Source organism: Teleopsis dalmanni, chromosome 1, assembly GCF_002237135.1.
Source record: "Teleopsis dalmanni isolate 2A chromosome 1, ASM223713v2, whole genome shotgun sequence".
NCBI lineage: Eukaryota > Metazoa > Arthropoda > Insecta > Diptera > Diopsidae > Teleopsis > Teleopsis dalmanni.
The window spans coordinates 162016243-162035259 of NC_051846.1; the positions used below are offsets into that span (position 1 = coordinate 162016243).

The 19017-nt window shown below is 29.3% G+C and overlaps 2 protein-coding genes across 3 annotated transcripts in view; one reads left to right on the forward strand and one right to left on the reverse strand.

Moving 5' to 3' along the window:
* The first annotated feature begins 250 nt into the window (after window positions 1-250).
* The window catches only part of LOC119669733 (interference hedgehog), a 37124-nt gene continuing 18357 nt past the window's right edge, over window positions 251-19017 (forward strand). For both annotated transcript variants that reach the window (XM_038079745.1, XM_038079746.1), the window contains exons 1-3: window positions 251-668; window positions 2772-3731; window positions 3843-3981. In XM_038079745.1, coding sequence (XP_037935673.1) covers window positions 339-668; window positions 2772-3731; window positions 3843-3981 — 1429 coding nt within the window. In that variant the 5' untranslated portion in view covers window positions 251-338. The remainder of the gene's footprint in view (window positions 669-2771; window positions 3732-3842; window positions 3982-19017) is intronic.
* Window positions 5354-12447, reverse strand: LOC119669734 (regulatory protein zeste). Its single transcript, XM_038079747.1, has 3 exons — window positions 11521-12447; window positions 6221-6639; window positions 5354-6145 (listed from the first exon to the last, which is right to left on the reverse strand). The coding sequence occupies exons 1-3, from the start codon at window positions 11739-11741 to the stop codon at window positions 5478-5480; spliced, it is 1308 nt and encodes a 435-aa protein (XP_037935675.1). The 5' UTR covers window positions 11742-12447; the 3' UTR covers window positions 5354-5477.

Here is a 19017-nt window from a genome sequence, read left to right on the forward strand (position 1 = left end):
ACTTGGAAGATATTGAGACATAGCCAAGCTGTGAGGATGTAGTCTACGCTATTTGCTAACTGATTTATGCGTTACCTTTCCTTAATGGTTAAGTTATTTATAAGTTCTACAAAACAAGTATTTTAAGATTAAAACAGCAGATGTTTGTTTGAGTGCACATGATGCGCCATTGATCACTGCTTTAATTATCCTTGTCTGATACATAATTAATTATTGATAAAAAATGTTTAATTTTTTTCATTACAGGCATTGCAAATTTACATTTTTTTCTTTTACGATTCACTAGTACAATTGAAATTCATTTCCTCGATTCGTGATTGATTGAAACCGCCATAATAATGACGAGACTGTCATCATCATCAATGACATCAAGATCACATCTCATCAATTTAACCTGCTCATACATTTGCTGCACTACGTTTCGTTTGTTCAGCATATGCCTCTTAGCACTTTTATTACCTCTGTTGGATAATAGTTGCTCAGCGACACAGCCCACATCTCTGGGTGTACATATAGTGCGCTCACCTGAATCTGCAGTGGCTCCCAAGGGCGATGAAGTTGTTTTTGAGTGTGAATTAAATTTGAATCCAGAACGTTTGGAATGGCGCTTTCGTCACACAAGTTCACGTGCCGCTGATGCCAATAATTTTCGCTATTTAAGGAGAGAGGTAAGAAGGAAATTGTATTTTAATAACTTTATAATTAAAGTCGAAAAAAATTATATATTATATATATGAAGATAATATATTCGCAATAGATATATTTATTAATTTTTATAAGAATAGAACTATATTATTCATAAAAACATATTCGCAATAGATATATTATTAATTTATATACGAACATATTTTATTTATTTGCTTGATTTAAAATGAAAAGTAGATATAATAAACCACGGAGCGGATTCTTGTAGAATTCACTTAATATTTTCGCGTCGTTACTTATGGACCCAAAAAAAATGATCCAAAAACTGAGCTAATTTCATTGCGAGATAGATTCATAAAATAACCAAAAATGTTATCTCCTATTTATAATTGAACATTTGAAGCAATAGAATATCAAACATGACACCACATATTATACATACATCTGTTATCTACAAGTATTACTAAATTTAGACCAGTTCTCTGCAATGTATCCCCAAATTAATAATCTAATCTATAGTACTAATAAACATCTTAAGCCGAGTGATTTTAAGCATGGTTTACAAGATATTTATGATATCAATGCCACAAAATCGGTCTTAACTATCTCATTCGCTTTTTTATTATCAAATAACTCTTTTTCGATCATAAAATTCAAATATATTGTAATATACCTTTACATCATTCATGATAAGCCTATGTATTACAATCCTAGATTTAAACTCCATTAAACAATTAATACATTCAACCGACCATTTAAATCGTCTAAAATACCTATAGTATAGTTTTCTTAACATAACCACACTATAAAACTTTAATTTAGGATAATGATTTTAACCAATAACTGTATCCTGAATAGATATGCGACATAATCTCATTCGCTTTGATACTAATATCGGATGAAGTCCTTACTAAACTTATTGTTGTAGCCTGTTTACCATCAAATGGGTTAAAATAATTCTTACTGCAGTTAAAGCACTTCTTGCATCCTTCGGGATATCAAACGGAGACCTGTTGAAAATCTATATAACTGTGGTCTCGAAGAAAACACAACCTCGGTATAGATAGTGGATAATCCTTCATGATATGATATGAAGTGATCAATACGTGGAATACAAATAGAGGGCTCTGGTGACTATGCGCCGTCTGAGTTAACATTAGCTGATAGTACGTTTTCACTGAAATCATTTTAAGTTTTGCATAAAGACGATAAACACATGACATCTGATAACAACTGAATAAAATGTATAGTACCGTGTTTTGACAATATTTGAATCCATACTGATGCAGTATTAAATATAGGTAGCAAGCCTGTTGCTCCGTATATGTCCAATAAATTTTCCTTTATTTTTATATGTAACTTTGGCAGCGATTTTAGCACATTGTTAAAATTTTTCAACAGATTGCTTAAAAACAGGGCCATCGTACTGTTCATTAACTTGGAATATATTTGATCCGAAAAAATGCTTAATGTTATTAAGTTAGACACACATCGTAATAGGTCTTTAGGTCGCAAAACAAAATGGCCCCACTTAGTAATCACCATGGACTAAATTCTAGTTATTATCGATGAAATTAATATGATACGAAATTCTAAATTGACTAAAAAGCTTTCGTCAACCTATGTGGGTGCATCATTTTATTATTATTAAATAATAGGCTAGGAATTCACTCCGACCTAAAAGATCAATTGTGGCCTTAAAGTTCAAATTAAACTGTTCTAGACTATTTATAAATCTCGTAATTATTGTGGGCTTAATTTTACCTTTTTGATTTGAGTCCAAAATCCCGTTTTCAAGGAAGTCAAGTCTATGTCTTGGGCAATTATATAGAACATGTTCTGATGTTCCCTTCTCCTCTAGAATCGACAGGAATCACTTTCTACCGCACTAATATGCCTGATGTGGTATTCCTCATGACTTTGTAGTGCTCTATAAGAAGTTCAGTATAGAGTTTAAAATCGCCTCTGCTAAGATGTAGCATTTTAACTATAAATTACTAATCCAGTGGGTTTCTTATCCAGTGAGTTTAATATAAAAATTGAACACTGAAACTTAAGAAACAAATTTAATCACTAAAAAAATATAATAAATATATATTCTTTAACACAATTTTATTATTTTCTAGGATGGTTTTAATATAACAAACGATGATCGTACGTTTAAATTGCGAATTTTCGTAGCACCTGAAAATCTTGGAGATTATCAATGCGTTGCATGGTTTGGTTCTGCAGCGATAGCATCAACATCAGCACGGCTTACATTAGTTTCCATTAGTATAGACAACTCCAATGGTTTTAGTCGGAATGCAATACGTTGGAGTATTCCAACCAAAAATTGTGTTCTTATACGTTGTGGTTCAGTTACCTCAAATCCACCAGCTGTTTGGAGTTTTTATCGCAATGGAGAAAAGTTTCCTCAAACTGAAATATTGCCATCATCAAATGGTGCACTTATATTAAATTCGGTTACTACTAAAGATTCAGGAAATTACACATGCTCAGCCATGAATGCTATAACTGGAACTGAATTAACATTGCCACAACGTATTGATTTACGTGTAGACTATATGGATCGTATGCCACCATATTTTCCAAGACAGCCACCGAAAAACGTAACAGCGCGTCCTGGTGAGACTATAGTACTTGAATGTCCTGGTGTTGGTTCACCAAAACCTGAAGCTGTTTGGAGTAGTCCAAACGTTGTTAATTATAATAACAATCGTACTAAAATGTTGCCTTATGGTCTGCAAATAACTGATGTTAAACCTGAGGATCAAGGTACATATATTTGCCGTTTAGATAATGGTATTGCTCCAGCTTTGGTGCACACAACGAAATTAGTTGTATTGGAACGGCCAAAAATTTTACGTGGTCCAGCAACTACATTGACAAATGAAAACTCACGTTTGGAATTGGAATGTTCAGTCACCGGAAATCCACATCCCGATATTTATTGGTTAATAAATGGTGAGGATACATCGTTGGATAATGAAACTTTTCACGAAGGTCGTCGTTTGGTTATTAAAAATGTTGAAAAACGACATGCAGGCATTGTGCAGTGTTTTGCTAAAAATGAAGTGGGTGAGGTGAGTGAAGAAATTTAGAAACTTTTTATGGTAGATTAAATTATTTTAGTATTTGATTTGAACTTCAAATAAATGTTCATTATTAATTTATAATAAATATTTTATTTACAGACTAGCGAAGCTAATTTGTTGCAAGTCAATCCGAAACAAATCGGAGAAACGGGTTCTGCACCTTTAGGAAATGTCCCAGTGCGTCAATCGCATGAACATTCAGGAAATAAAAATAAAGGCAGGCGAAAGCATAAAGTTTGTAAGTTTTCTTTATATATATAATATATATTTTATATAAAAACATTTTTCATACATATACAATTTTTTTTTAAACTGGATTCTATAACTGGTAACTTTAATTCTAATTTAAAAATATTTTCAATTTAAACTCTTATTTTACCAAAGTAATTTAAAATAATTTTATTTTATTTTTATATAAAATATAAATATATTAATACCATACATAATGCACATATATATGTACATATGTGTATGTTTATATATTCATATACTCATATTCATATGTATATAAATATACATATATATGTATTATATATAATATAATATATATATAAATATAATATATATATTATATATATATATATATAAATATATATATATATAATATAATATATATATAAATATAATATATATATAAATATAATATATATATATATTATAATATATATATAAATATAATATATATATAAATACAATATATATATAAACATTATATATACATTTATATATATACATATATTTATATATATGTATATACATTTATATAAGTATATATACTTCTATATATATAGTATATACTTCTATATATATAATATATACTTTTACATATAGATATATTTATAAGTATTTATATATATTTATAAATATTTATATATATATATAAATATATATGTTCCTATATAGATAAATACTATATTTGTTTTTCATTCTACCTTCTATAAATTATAGTCATATATTTTAAAAATAAATTTACATTATTATTTTATTTATATTCTAACACTTATGTATATACGTATTAACTTCGTTTCTTCATATTAAATTTTAAACTTTCCAACATTAGTTTTAATTAATATTTTATTCTTTTTTCTTAAATTTAAACAATTTTAGTCAAATTCTAAAAACAAAAAGCCTAAATTCTTATGCACTCATATTTCATTTCTACATTCGTAAGGACGAAATATTATAAGTTCAATATAGAAAGCATAAATTATTATTTTATAAGATTATATGTGATTATATATATATGTAGACATATTTATATAGATATATAAATATATGTATGTATATATTATTTTATATCTACATATAACATATTAATTTATCTTAATATGGTTTCTATTGTATTGTTTGTTATCATCATCTTGTCAAGGCGGGCAATTCAACTGTCCAGTACCTCTCTCTTGGACATCTTCTTAGATTCTAATAGAGGCCATATTTACATCTTTTGTAAAATGAAAATGTTTACTATTTAAAATTAGTTTTCAATCATTCCAGTCATTTTGTTTTGGAACTTTTTATTGGAAGTATATTTGTGATTCAAAAAGATCATTATTATTTTTAAAAATATTTTCTTATATCAAATTTTTTCATATATATAAAATGACGACGAATAATGTATAAAACTAATAAAATCTAGAATAATTGTTATTTATAAACTGCGTTGCTTAAATGAAATAATAAAACTAAACTGTTGTTTTACGACTATCCTGGTTTGCAATAGAATCCATTTTGCTCCTAAGATTGCACAGGATTTATATTTTTTCGCATGACCTTTTCTTCCTCTTGCAAAATACGTATCTTCAGTTTCAATTCCTCGACTTGTAGATGATGTACTTCTCGCAGATGTTTAAGTTCCTCTTGAGCTCGGCTCAAATCAATTTTCTTTCTTTCAAGCGCCACTTGCTCTTCCTTAAAGCGTAATTCGGCCTCTTTCAGTTTGAAATAATTAATTTTTTCTTCGAAGGAGTCAACAGTGACCGCTGTAGTAGCCGCGGATGCAATGCTTGCGGTTGTTGGTGCAGCAACGGTTGCTGTTGCAGCAGTAGCTGGTACTGCATTGAATGTCGTGCATGTGAAGGTGGGTGTGCCATTAGTAAATTGTGCAGCTGGAGATTGTAATTGAATTTTTACTTGTTGTGGCTGTTGTTGTTGCTGCTGTTGGTGTGCTACAGCAATTTGCTGATGTTGCAAGTGTTGTTGCTGCTGTTGCATTTGTTGTTGCTGCTGTTGTTGCAACTGTTGCTGTTGCTGTGCTTGATATTGTGCCAATGTGATCTGTTGTGGTTTGATTTCACTGATTATTTGCTGATTGTAGCCACTTGCAGTTATAGTTGCCATTGCATGTTGCTGCTGATGTGTTGGTATGGTGATACGTGTGGGTGAAGGTATAGTTATTTGTGAACCTAATTAAATTGTAAAAAATAATATAATGTTAGAATATATTTTTTACTGTAAAACAAAAAAAAAATAGTACATACTTGTGGCATCTGCTTGTTTGATTTGCAATATAATTTCATCGCGTGGGCGTGCGGTCTTGAACTGCAACAGATCATTCAACGTTAGTTTGTCGGCACTTATTTGATCGACACTAATTTGTTGTGTTTGTATGGTGTTTGTTTGTTGATGTTGTACATGTTGTTGCAACTGTTGTTGTTGATGATGGTGTGTTTGTTGTTCTTGATGTGGATCATTTGAATCCTCATCTAATTGGGTGACACTAGCATCCATTTCAATTTCCTCGAAAGTTTCATTTTCCGTTCCCTGTTCGGCAGTGTCGTTATTATTCAAATATTCGGGCTCATCTTTTATGACGTGAGTAACAAGCTGGGATTGATTGCCATTAAGTGAGTTTGCTACATTACTACACTTTATACGAAATGGATACTGTTTGCGAAGTCTGAAATGTATAAAAAAAAACAGTTTTGTATGTAGTATTAGCCGAAAAAGCTGGTATATAGAATAGCACTAACATATGTACCAGATAACACAGAGAGGTTCTCTACAGAAATTTTTTCTCATATTTTCATATATTAAATTCTATATACTTTTTGTGCACTCAACTAACATTTCTTTCATTTTCCTTACGCTATTTTTAGTTTTATCAATGTATATATATGAACAAAATTAAGCACTGACTGTATGTAAGACTGAAATTTGAAGGTTGCTAGACTTGGTAATTGATATAGATTTAGTAACGTAACTGATATACAGAGTAAAATTTTTAATGGATGACTTTGTTCTCTTAGTGAATGATGGTGAAGAACTTTTCTTCTATTTAGTAAAAAACATATTTGTATATATATTTGAAAATAATTTGTAAAAGTATAAGTTAAACAAAAACTTTTTTTATTGTATATTATTTATTGTGTATATTATTTTTTTATTTTTATTGTTTTTTTTTCGTGTTATTGTGTTTTGTTTTTATGGTTATATTTTTTTAATTTGGCACTATTATTTTTTTCTGTTTTTATATTATTTATTTTTTCTGTTTTATTTTGTTTTTTATGTTATATTTTTTTATATATTTTTTTATTTTTATATTATTGTTTTTTTTATTGTTATATTAGTTATTTTATTTTTATTTTTATATTATTTATTTTATTTTTATATTATTTATATTTTTGTTTTTATATTATTTATTATATTTTTGTTTTTATATTATTTATTTTATTTTTGTATATTTTTTTTTATTTTATGTATTTTTTTTTGTTTTTATATATATTTTTTTATTTATATATATTATTTTTATTTTTATTGTGTTACAGTTTTCAGTATTTTTAACTAATACTTATTTATATTTATTACTTTAATATATATATATTATATATAATATATAATCATTTGTTGTGTTTTATTTTCCCCAAAATATTTTTGTGTTAATTGGATTATGCTATAGAATCCCAAAAATAGTTTATCCGCTTATTGGATTCATTCAAATCCAGCATTATTTAGGTTTAAAAATCTGTGCTTCAAACTTGTTAAATTTATTCTTAATTCACAAAAAAAATATTTTATATTAAGTATATAAGAAATAAAATTGTTAACCCCACTTTTAAAAAGCATATATAATCTTTAAGTGTTCGCTCGATATCGCCCACTAAAATAATATTTAAATTCAAATATATGTTATTTAAGTGTTAGTAAAATTATATAAATTTCTTTATTTATTTTATTTTATTTTTAATTTATTTTATTTTATTTTTAATTTATTTAATTTTATTTTTAATTTATTTTATTTTATTTTTAATTTATTTTATTTTATTTTTAAATAAAATAAAATGTTAATTTTTTTATTGATGAAACTATAATATATAATAAAAAAAGAAAAATATTTTAAAGTAACAGAAAACCCGCTTTCGTCATGTCTATTCTTAATTTAAACCGTGCCCCTTGCAAATTTGAAATTAAAATTATTTATTGCTCTTTCATAAACTCTGCTGTAGTATTTACTTTTTTTTAAATTTATTTTGAAACCATTATTTGTAATTATTTCGTTGATTTCATTTGATTTAATAAATAAAACATTAACCAACCTAGAGATTTTTATAATCTCAAGGCATCAAATCAACAGTGCCAAAAATGTTATGCCTGGCCTATGCCTGATACACTGTAGTAATTCACAAAATTAACATTTGAATTATTCATATTATTCGAGACTGGCAGTGCTTTCCACATCGCATAGAACGAAGCAAACTCAAAGAGAGTGAAATAATCTCAATAGTAACCTTATTGGTGTTGTTTTTGTTGTTGTTCTTGCTGTTGCGCCACTACTCGAGTGATGAACTCGTTTTCTGTCAGAGTAAAGTCAACTCACACACAAGTTAAAAACAACAGAAATAATCACGTTAAGGGAAAGAAGAAAAAACATTATATTTTGGACGGACAGCTGCCGTAAAGCAACAACAAAATTTCTCAGAACCCGAAAGGAATTCATAAAGATAACATAACCATAAGCGAAGATAAAAGTTTAAGGTTTTCACTGTTGCTGTTTTTTTTTTCTTCAAAATTTCATATAAAAAATAATATATTTTTTGTGTTTTTTATTTTAAATTGCGATGTGCGTGAATTTGTTATAATTTGCCGCCATTTTATTTTGACTCATGACATAAAGTTTATTTATAATTTTATTGAAATGCTAGAACTGCACTTTTTCATTTATTCTGTTACTTGCATTCCTTGCTCAAATGCAGTTTCAAGTGCATCTCAAAATTTTTATGAGTTCATTTGTTTGTTTTGAATGAACTGGGAAATATTAACTCCATTTTTCTAAGCACTAATTAAACACATGAGCACTTCTCCTAAAAATATTGTTTTGAGTTTTATATTAAAGAAAACCACTAAAAGCACTAAAAAAAAACACTTCAATATATTTTCAGTAACAGGTGAAATCCCTTATTTTCTTAACAAAAGTTATTACTCATATTAACAAAAATATAGAAATGTATTTACCTATTAATATTTTAAATTAAAAATATTTTTGTGAAATCAAAAATAATTATTTTAATTTTTATTTCCAAATTGTCTCCAAAAATAAAATCAATTTTGAACTCATTTTTGTGCTTATTAAGCGTTAATTTGTTGATTAATAAAAAAAATATAAAAAAATTTGTGTGTAAACAAATATTTCAACTCAAGACAGGAGCGAACTTTGTACACTGCGGCCTAAGTTGCCGCAAGTAGCGTTTTATTTATCAAACTAATGAAATTAAATTGTAACGAATAATTACAAATTTTAATTAAAACTTTATTCTATATTCAATAAATAAAAAAAATCCATTTTCAACATGTTTTAAATCGATTAATAAAATATAATATATTAATTATTATATATTAATATATTTTATCATTTTATTATTTTAATTGATAAATAAATATAATACAAAAATGTATAAATTGAAAGTTCTCTTGAAATGACTTAAAAAAAGTGCAGCTTTTTTTTTAATTAAGTTTATTACTACTTTATATAATTTTAATTATTCATATAATATTCATTTTCTTAATTATATTATTTAATATTGTTTTCATTTTATTAGCTTTTTTTTATCATATTTATTTTCTATCATTTTTATCTTAAATTATTTTTGTATCATATTTTTTTTATTATTTTATTTTAAAATATTTTTTATCATTTTTATTTTTTTACTATTATTTATCATTATTGCTTCTTTATTATTTTCGTTTTTTGTTTAATTGTTTCACATTTATATTATTTATTTTAATTTCATATTATTTTAATTTTCTTTTAGTTTATATATCATATTATCTTTTTTATTTCTTGTCTTTATTTATTTCTTTTATTGTTTATTTTTATATTATATTATATTATTATTTTTTTTATTTTGTATAGAAAAAAGTTTTTTAGTAAAACTTCCAACTATTAAATATTTATCATTTTAAATAGTTCTACAGTTAATCCACAATTTAAACAAAAAAATGCTATGTAATAGATCTCACGTGGTTTTATTTAGAATCATTACAGTTTCAGTCATTTGAAAACATTTAGAATCTATTTCAGCATCCGCAAATCTACATAGTAAACCAGAGATAGAATACAGCTATAGATATACTATATTAGAGAAACCTCTATATGTTTAGGTTAGCTTCTATATGGCTATCATATAATATCAAAATATAATAGTTTCAGGATTGAAATGTGTAATTAGTGTCTACTTCTTCTTCTTCTTCAGTAAAGAAGAACAACAAAATACATTACAAAACCGGTTTAAAATACGTTTTAGTATATAATTTGTTGTTGTCGAGTGGCCTTTCTTTATAAAGTAGATTATATCATAATTATTTGTTTAGAATAGATAGGCAGTTGGAATAACATGACAAACGTATCGTTATAATGTTAGAGATGTAGTATTATATACATCTTTATTACTGAAGTAAAGGACTTTTAGTATGCTGTAAATATTCATTTTTTTAGAATCGCTAGATAGATCGAATATTCTATTTGCTAAAAGTTAGATATGTGTTGTAATTTTTTTTATATATGTCTAGAACAAAGGTAATAGCATAATCATATGCTTCGTGTCATACTATCTATAACACCAGATTAATATGTAAAAATATATATATTTAACGTTTAATATTCTTCAAATAATTTGAATTCAATTTTCTTTAGTGATTTCTTCTTCTTGTTTTCATATTATATTCTCATTTAAATTGACCTGCATATATTATTTTTTTTTTATAACTATCATTTCTATTAGAATTCTTTACCTGTGTCAATGTTACTACAACAACAAGAGTTCATTATAATTATAATACAACATCATAATTTATTATATTATTATTATAAAAAGAGATTGGTGCTAAGCGATCTATGAGATCTGTTATTGTAGCGCGCAAGAAATAGAGGATCTACAGTTAGGATAGGAAAAGGAATTACAAAGACTCATACATAGCTTACGTTATGAGATTTATTGTTATTTGTATAGTTCCAACTTCTCCATCTAGTTTAAATATTAACTATCATATATATAGGGTTCAATAAATTTGTCATCTAACACTTACGGTAAACTTACTATTATCGCTATTATAAAAGTAATCCATAATTGTTTTAATGAACCGTTTTTTCTCTTAAGGCCCTCCTTCTTAACACAAGTCCGCTACTCTCTCTTGACATTTTTCTACATTACTACAATTTTCACACATAAAAATCTAATTTGATTATAGTTTTTTTTTTTACGCTACATAATCAACTTTCTGAAGTCCCTCTCCTCCCCCCTTTCCTTGCAACCCTTCAAAATAAACTCCTATCTTGTATGTTTACCTTGCATTGAGCCAAAATTTTTGTATCTGCTTGACATTGCGCTGCTGACTGACGCTGGGATGTCCATTGAATTCGTGCACGATTTGATCCCAAGTATCGCGTACCGAATATTTACTCCTCTGCTTCTTCCGAAACTTGATATCAATGATTTCCTCGTGCTGATGGAATAGGCTATAGAGGATCTCCTTCTCTTCGGTCGTGAAGCGCGGCGTTAGCGACATTTGACCACCACCGGCTTTGATGCTGTTGCTGCTAGTGGGGGCGTTCAGTGCAGTAACGTTACCATCGGCGACGACAGTGACACCAACGTCGCCGGCGGGCGCTTGCCGTTGTTTCTTCGCAATTGTGGCGGTTAATGATGGAGCAGTGGAGTGATGTAATATTGTAAAAGTATGTGCCGTTGTGGAAGCGTATAACTTCTGTGGGATTTTAATAGCAGCAAACGCTAATATCAAAAATGGAAATGTGGGAATTCCTTGCAACTTTTTTCTTTGAAGATTTTTTTTTAATTGATTTTTGTTTTTATATTAAATAATTTGTTGTAAACTTTGTAAATACAAATTGTACGGCTGCTTTTATTTTTCTTTCTTGTGTTGCTTGCTTGACTATTTCACTCTGCTCGATAGTCTTTTTTGTACTCGTTTTTTTTTTCTTTTTGCTTCACAAACAAGCAAATTGTATTCAACAATTTTATGTTAAAATTTTTATTATTATATGAAGAAAATTTTGATTTCGGTATTGAAATGCACGTAATTATATAAATTTCAATTGAATATACTGCAAAATAATATTCTTTTAAATATTTTTTGTTACTATTTTTAATAAAAACGCGCGATAAATATCTCGTAATTCCACTCACAACAGGCCACTATGAGAAACTAAACTCGCTTGGAAATAAGTTGAGTATACATTTCTACGAGTCAGCCATTTTATTTTCACTTAAATTTTGAGCAATGTTAATGTGTGAGTGAGTGAAACGTGTTGAAAGAAAAATATGATAAAAGAAAATACAAAAAAAATATCTACACAAAGTTGGTTGTTGGCTTGGGTTGTTAATGCTAAAATTTTTCGTTCGGTGTGTGTATTAGATAAAGTGAAGAAATGCTTTCATTCACAATAGTTCAAAAAAAAATATTTTTAAAGAAAATTTTTTTTTTTAAAGTTAGAATTTAAATTTACGGTAGAAAATGCTTAATGTATTTGCAAAATTTATAAAAATATTTTTAAATTCGAAAATGTTTATCTTATTGATAACAACTCAATTATTTAACATTGTTAATAACATAAGTATACAATAGCTGTAATTTTGTCTTTCAGAGTAGCAAACAAATACACTCACTCAACTTACAAATAAAAACATGTGAAGCAACAAAAATGCTCTTAAAATCTTCAGCTTTAGTTTTTAGTCGCAAAATTTTTTTTGTCTCAAGTTTTAGTGCAGCTACATTTAAAAATCAGTCTATTGTGAATGTTCACTGGATATATGTTGCAAAATTCCAGTCATCCGTTAAAACCAGGGTTCAGAAAAACACTGTGCTGTGCACAAAAATGCAAAACACCACGCACAAATGTTGTGCGATTCTAAAATTTCACACCACAAATGTGGTGTGCGAAAATTTTTGTGCACATCTTAAGTGCACATCTTGTGTGCACAAACGAAACGCACATTTCACACGAGTGTGGTGGAGTGAAATAAAACTCGCACACGCATTCGGTGTTTGTGCCGAAGTTATTTCGCACAGCACATTGTGTGTGCGGCAGCCAACATGCCCTCGCACACAACGTGTGCAGAAAAGAATACGAGAAGCACATTTTGTGTGCAGGCTCGAAAATAAAAATGCACCCAAATGTGCGGAGACGAAATGTCTACTGCACGTTTGTGTGAAATGATGATTTAAAAGCGCACAATATTATGACAAATATCGCAGCAAAATAGTACGGAAAACTGATTTGTATTAATTTTGGTCTTAATGCGAAATATTTTATTGAAGAAATAATTTTGTATTTATATTTTAATTTTGAATTTATTATTAGATTTACATTTATTGCTTATATTACTTATTTTTTTAAGGTTTATTAATTTAAAATATGGGAATAAAGTTAATTTCACAATGTACTTGAAAACTTTGTTATATTCAATAGGTACATGAATTTAATAGAGAAAGAGTATTTGTTTCGAAATGTTATAAGTAAAGATCGGTTCTACGGATCGTACTTTGAAAAAATTAAATATATCAATTTTGGACTACTTCATAAAATTTTATTTAATAGTAAGTTGTACACTAAGATTCGTTAGTAAGGTTATAAAAAGCAAATTAAATATTTTTTACAACAACATAAATTAATTTTGTTATTAGATTTCACTTAATTTTTTATCTTTAATTACAGTTTAAATTTTACAAAGTTATTGAAATAATTTAATAATTTAATATTTTAATTTCTTATTAAAAAATATATAATTTTTATTACATATTTTTTGAAATAAATTTTCATTTAATCTTATTAATAACATTGCTGAAATATTTTTTTCACTTAAATTATATCTCTGCTTACTTAGCACAGTAGAAAGGGCGCTAAAATCCTGCTACCTGTTCAAGAAAATATTTTCTTAATCTTTCGCGTTTTTTAATGAATGTTAGATACTCTACCTAAGTGAATACATATTTCTGGAGAAGAAAAATACCTATTTGTGGCCCTCCCGTATTATCTTTTTTAAACTGTTGCAAAATTTATTAAACAAATACACCAATACCAATACCTGCTACCTGTTCAAAAAAAATATTTTCCTAATCTTTCATATTTTTTGGGCATAAAAAAATCTTCCTAAAATATGTTTTTATTTTTTTTAAACTGGTGCAAAACATTCCAAACAAATACTTTAAGTTCACTTACTATATTTGCATTTAAAAATGCTCAAAGTAATATACAAAAAACTAATATTTTAAGTTAAAATACAAATAAGGTTAAGACAGTTATAATTTTTAGTTTACATTAATTAACAAAAATAATTATTTTAAATATTTGTTAATTTATGCAATTTTTAACATAAATTACGATCCCAACGAACGCAAATATCAATTTTTTAAAAATTTGCAACAAAATAATATTTTCTATTTCAAACAAAATTGTGAAGTTCCTGTAATTTTTTCCACCCTTGGGTGCAAGCGCAAAATCGCACATTTGTGCACGTTTGTGCATCGCACATTTGTGCACATTTGTGCACGTTTGTGCAGTCGCACATTTGTGCACATTTGTGCAAACGTAATATGAGCAGCACACTCGTGTGCAAAGAGAATTTTTTGTCGCACAGTGCGGTGCGAGCATAAAGTTTTCTCGCACATCTGATTGTGCACATTTTTAAAAATCAGTCACACAGCACAAATGTGTGTGCACGAATCTGTGTGCACAATCATCGCTTTGTGCGATGTGAAATTTAAAATCGCACAACAAATTTGAGTGCGTGCATTTTTTTTCTTAACACCACAAATGTGCGTGTGCATATTTTAAAAATAATTTCCACTCGCACAGTGCAGTGTGCGATTTTGTGCACCACATTCCGAACTCTGGTTAAAACCATATAAGCATTTCTAATTACTAATTTCAAATACAAAAACAAATAAATTAATTTAAATGCATACATAAGATAAAAATGCTTTTTATTACCCTTCCACTATTCGTTTTGTTTTTTTTTTATTTAAATTAATTAATTTTTAGTGTTTACAATTTTAATTTATCATATTGTACACAATACAACAAATATCATATACCAAGAAAAACCATTTAATATATTTCAAAAGTGATAAAATGTTCCAACCAGACTGAATACTGTTTTTTTACAACTCTGAAAGAAAAAATTACGGCTAATGTATATAGTGCATTCACAACAAGATTTTAAAATTAATACGTTTTTATATAAATATATTTATATTTTTTATACAAAGGCTTTCATGTTTTGTATTTTGTTATATGGAATTTACATAACATAGCTGTAAATTGATATAGAAACTTACTCTATCGTAAATATAAAATTAGTTATAAATCTTACGGCAATTTTCATTATTAAATCTGGATTCTGGATACGACCAAAAACTTGCTACTCTGACAAAATATCTAGATTGTTATATATTAATCGCGAGTGTTAAATATTAATCTAGAGTGTTATACAGATTTGTCCCCTATGGGTTCGAGGATGTAAGAATAGTTGAATGGTAAGATATGCGTGTCGTAAAAGGTGACTAAAATTCAAAACGTGCACGGACAGGGTCTCGTGTGAGCATAGGTCCATAACTATGTGCATGTAAAAAGTGAAAAATGCACGCTATACTAACACCTAGGCTCAGCAGCAAATCATTTTTTTGAGTGAATGCGAGCATCTGGCGCGATAAAACCAGACATATAATATGCTAAAAGACCTTAGAATAGATCCGGTCAAAGAATACATAAGGGACAGAGCTGTGAAGCTATATGCAAAAGCCGACAGGCTGCCCTACTTAACACTATCTAATCTCAGAGTAATCACTAACCGCACGGGGCGGTACGCAGATCTTAGATCAATCATTGAATAATCACGAAGATTATCAGGAATACCAGCTATCATAGTGTAAAAGTGCCCAGATGCACTAACTCGGAAAAGGCTTAACATAATAATGATTTGGCCTAGGTCAACTAACACAGTAAAAAACAATCAAGTTATGACATTCTCGGGAGGAATGTCATAAAACAAGCTTAGGTTTTGATGGTGATGATGATGATGTTATACAGATTTAACAATCGAAAATGAAAATTGCACTAAAAATGAATCTGAATTGAAAAGGTTACCACAGACTTTACTAATTGAAAACGCCATAAAATGTTAATGTAAACACTAAAAGATAGAAACTATAATGTATGTATTTTTATTATCTATACACATATTTCACATTATTAATTAAACTTAATTAGATTTATAATGGATATGTGGTGAGAATCAACAAAGTAGGCTAAAATTGTCAGATTCTCTGATATTTAAAAATATTTTATTTAAAATATTTATTCAGATTTTTTCAGTCAGTTGATCAGTCAGTCAATTAGTTAGTGTTTCTAAAGTTGTATTAAAAATAATAAAAGTTTGTGTTACAATAAATACTGTTTTTTATTAATAAAAGCTATTTGGTTATTGTAATCACAACATTGGTGACCCCGACACAAAAAGGAGTTGTAAGTTATTATCAAGCCCAACATTAGCAAGCAAGATGACTAACCGTGAGGAAGAAGATTTTTTCCGGCAGAAGGAGAAAGTCGCACTGACAAGGAGGTATACCGGGTTTCAGTTAAGCCGATGATGTTTTCAAGAGAGCATCCGGACCTTTTTTTTCTGCAAATGGAAGCACAGTTCAGGAATGCGGGAATAACGAAAGATGATACAATGTTCGACCATGTAGTAGCAAGTTTAGAGCCGAAATACCTGGAGTGCATAGTTGATGTGATTCGAGATCCACCGAAGGTGTTGAAATATGAGACGTTGAAGAAACGGTTAATTTATGAATTCACAGAATCGGAGCACAAAAGGCTGCGTAAGTTGCTGACAGAATTGGAGCTAGGTGACATGAAACCAACTCAATTGCTGAAGAAAATGAAGGAGATGACCGGCAATTCAATGAATGATGATGTACTAAAGTCATTGTGGTTACAGCGACTGCCAGTGGGAGTTAGAACAATCGTAGCTGCAGTGGAAGGTGATTCTGCACAGTGGGCCAAAGTGGCTGATAAGGTATTTGAGGTACAGGAAACAGAAACGGTTTGTGTAGTTCAAAGGAATGAACCGAAGGAGATGAGGAAGGAAATTGACGAGTTGAAAGTCATGATAAATAATTTGGTCATTCAGTTGAGCAAAAGAGGAAGAAGCAATGACAGAGATCGTGGAAAAGGGCGATCATCAAGTGCTAGAAGAGGTAATATCTGTTTTTATCATCGGCGGTTCAAGGAGAGGTCCACAAAATGTGTTCAGCCTTGCCAGTACAAACCACCGCAAAACTCAGCGGAAAACTAAACACCACTTCACGTCTGACGGCGAGTGAAGTGGCAGAGGGTAAAGCATGCCGTTTGTTCTTCAAAGATAATAAAACAGGTATAAATTATCTAATAGACACAGGCGCGGAAGTTTCAATTTTGCCAAAGAGAATGCAGCCTGAAAATGAAGCCACGCAATATTATTTATACGCAGCAAACGGAGCGAAAATTAGCACGTATGGAACGAAATTAGTGCAAGTCAATTTGGGGTTGCGCAGACAGTTCCTGTGGGAGTTCCTAGTGGCGAAGGTAAATCACCCAATAATAGGGGCGGATTTTTTGAATAATTTTGGTTTGATAGTTGACCTGAAGAACAGGAGAATTTTAGATGGCATTACAGGCCTCCAGGTAATGGGTTCGAAAAGAGAGATGCACTGCGTGAAGCTAAGCACAATTGATGCGACTAGCCCGGTACATAACATTCTGCGGGATTATAAAGAGATAACGGAACCGGCTGCTAGTAATAAGGTGGCCACGAAGGTTACGCTAGTAGAGCATCAAATTGTTACCAAGGGACAGCCAGTGTATGCAAAACCTCGGCGGTTAAATCCTGAAAAATTTGAAATTGCGAGAAAGGAATTTGAATTTATGACGAAACAAGGTATTTGTAGACCAAGTAACAGCAATTGGCCAAGTCCGTTGCATTTAGTGGCGAAAAAGGATGGTAAGTGGAGACCGTGTGGTGACTATAGGAAGCTTAATTCAATAACACTACCAGACCGGTATCCAATACCCCATATACATGATTTTACTCGCATATTGTACAATAAGAAAATTTTCTCAACCATTGACTTGGAAAAGGCCTACAATCAAATTCCGATTGCTGAGGAGGATCGACCTAAAACGGCGATAATAACCCCGTTCGGCTTATATGAGTTTAACATGATGACTTTTGGTTTATGCAATGCTGCGCAAACTTTCCAAAGGTTTATGAATGATGTCCTAAAGAATCTGAGTTATGTGGTAACGTACATTGATGATATATGTATAGCATCAGCTGATGAAAAGGAACACGAAATACATTTAAGAGAAGTGTTCAAACGATTAAGTGATCATGGTCTGAGAATCAATCTGGGAAAGTGTGTGTTTTTTATGAAAGAAGTTACCTTCCTGGGTCATGTGATAAATGGGGATGGAATTAGACCTATAGCTGAAAAGGTAGAAGCGATAAGAAATTTTAAAAAACCGAAGGAAGTACGAGAGTTAAGAAGGTTCATTGCTTCAATTAATTTTTACAGGCGTTTCCTCCCGAATGCCGCAAAGAATCATAGCATCCTGCACGCGCTATTAAAAGGAAATAAGAAAAATGATAGATCTCTGATTGATTGGACAGCAGAGGCTGAGAAAATATTTGAAGTGTGTAAGAATAATCTGGCGAATGCTGCAATGCTAGCACACCCGGCTCCGAATGCGAAACTGGTGCTAAATGTGGATGCTAGCAATGTTGCA

What these genes read in the sequence shown, in the direction of transcription:
- LOC119669734 (XM_038079747.1), bottom strand. Translation starts at nt 11,741, where the DNA reads ATGTCGCTAACGCCGCGCTTCACGACCGAAGAGAAGGAGATCCTCTAT. An exon ending in AAATTTTGGCTCAATGCAAG is followed by an intron (nt 6,640 to 11,520) that starts GTAAACATACAA and finishes TATACATTTCAG; the next exon opens with ACTTCGCAAACAGTATCCAT. An exon ending in CAAACAAGCAGATGCCACAA is followed by an intron (nt 6,146 to 6,220) that starts GTATGTACTATT and finishes CAATTTAATTAG; the next exon opens with GTTCACAAATAACTATACCT.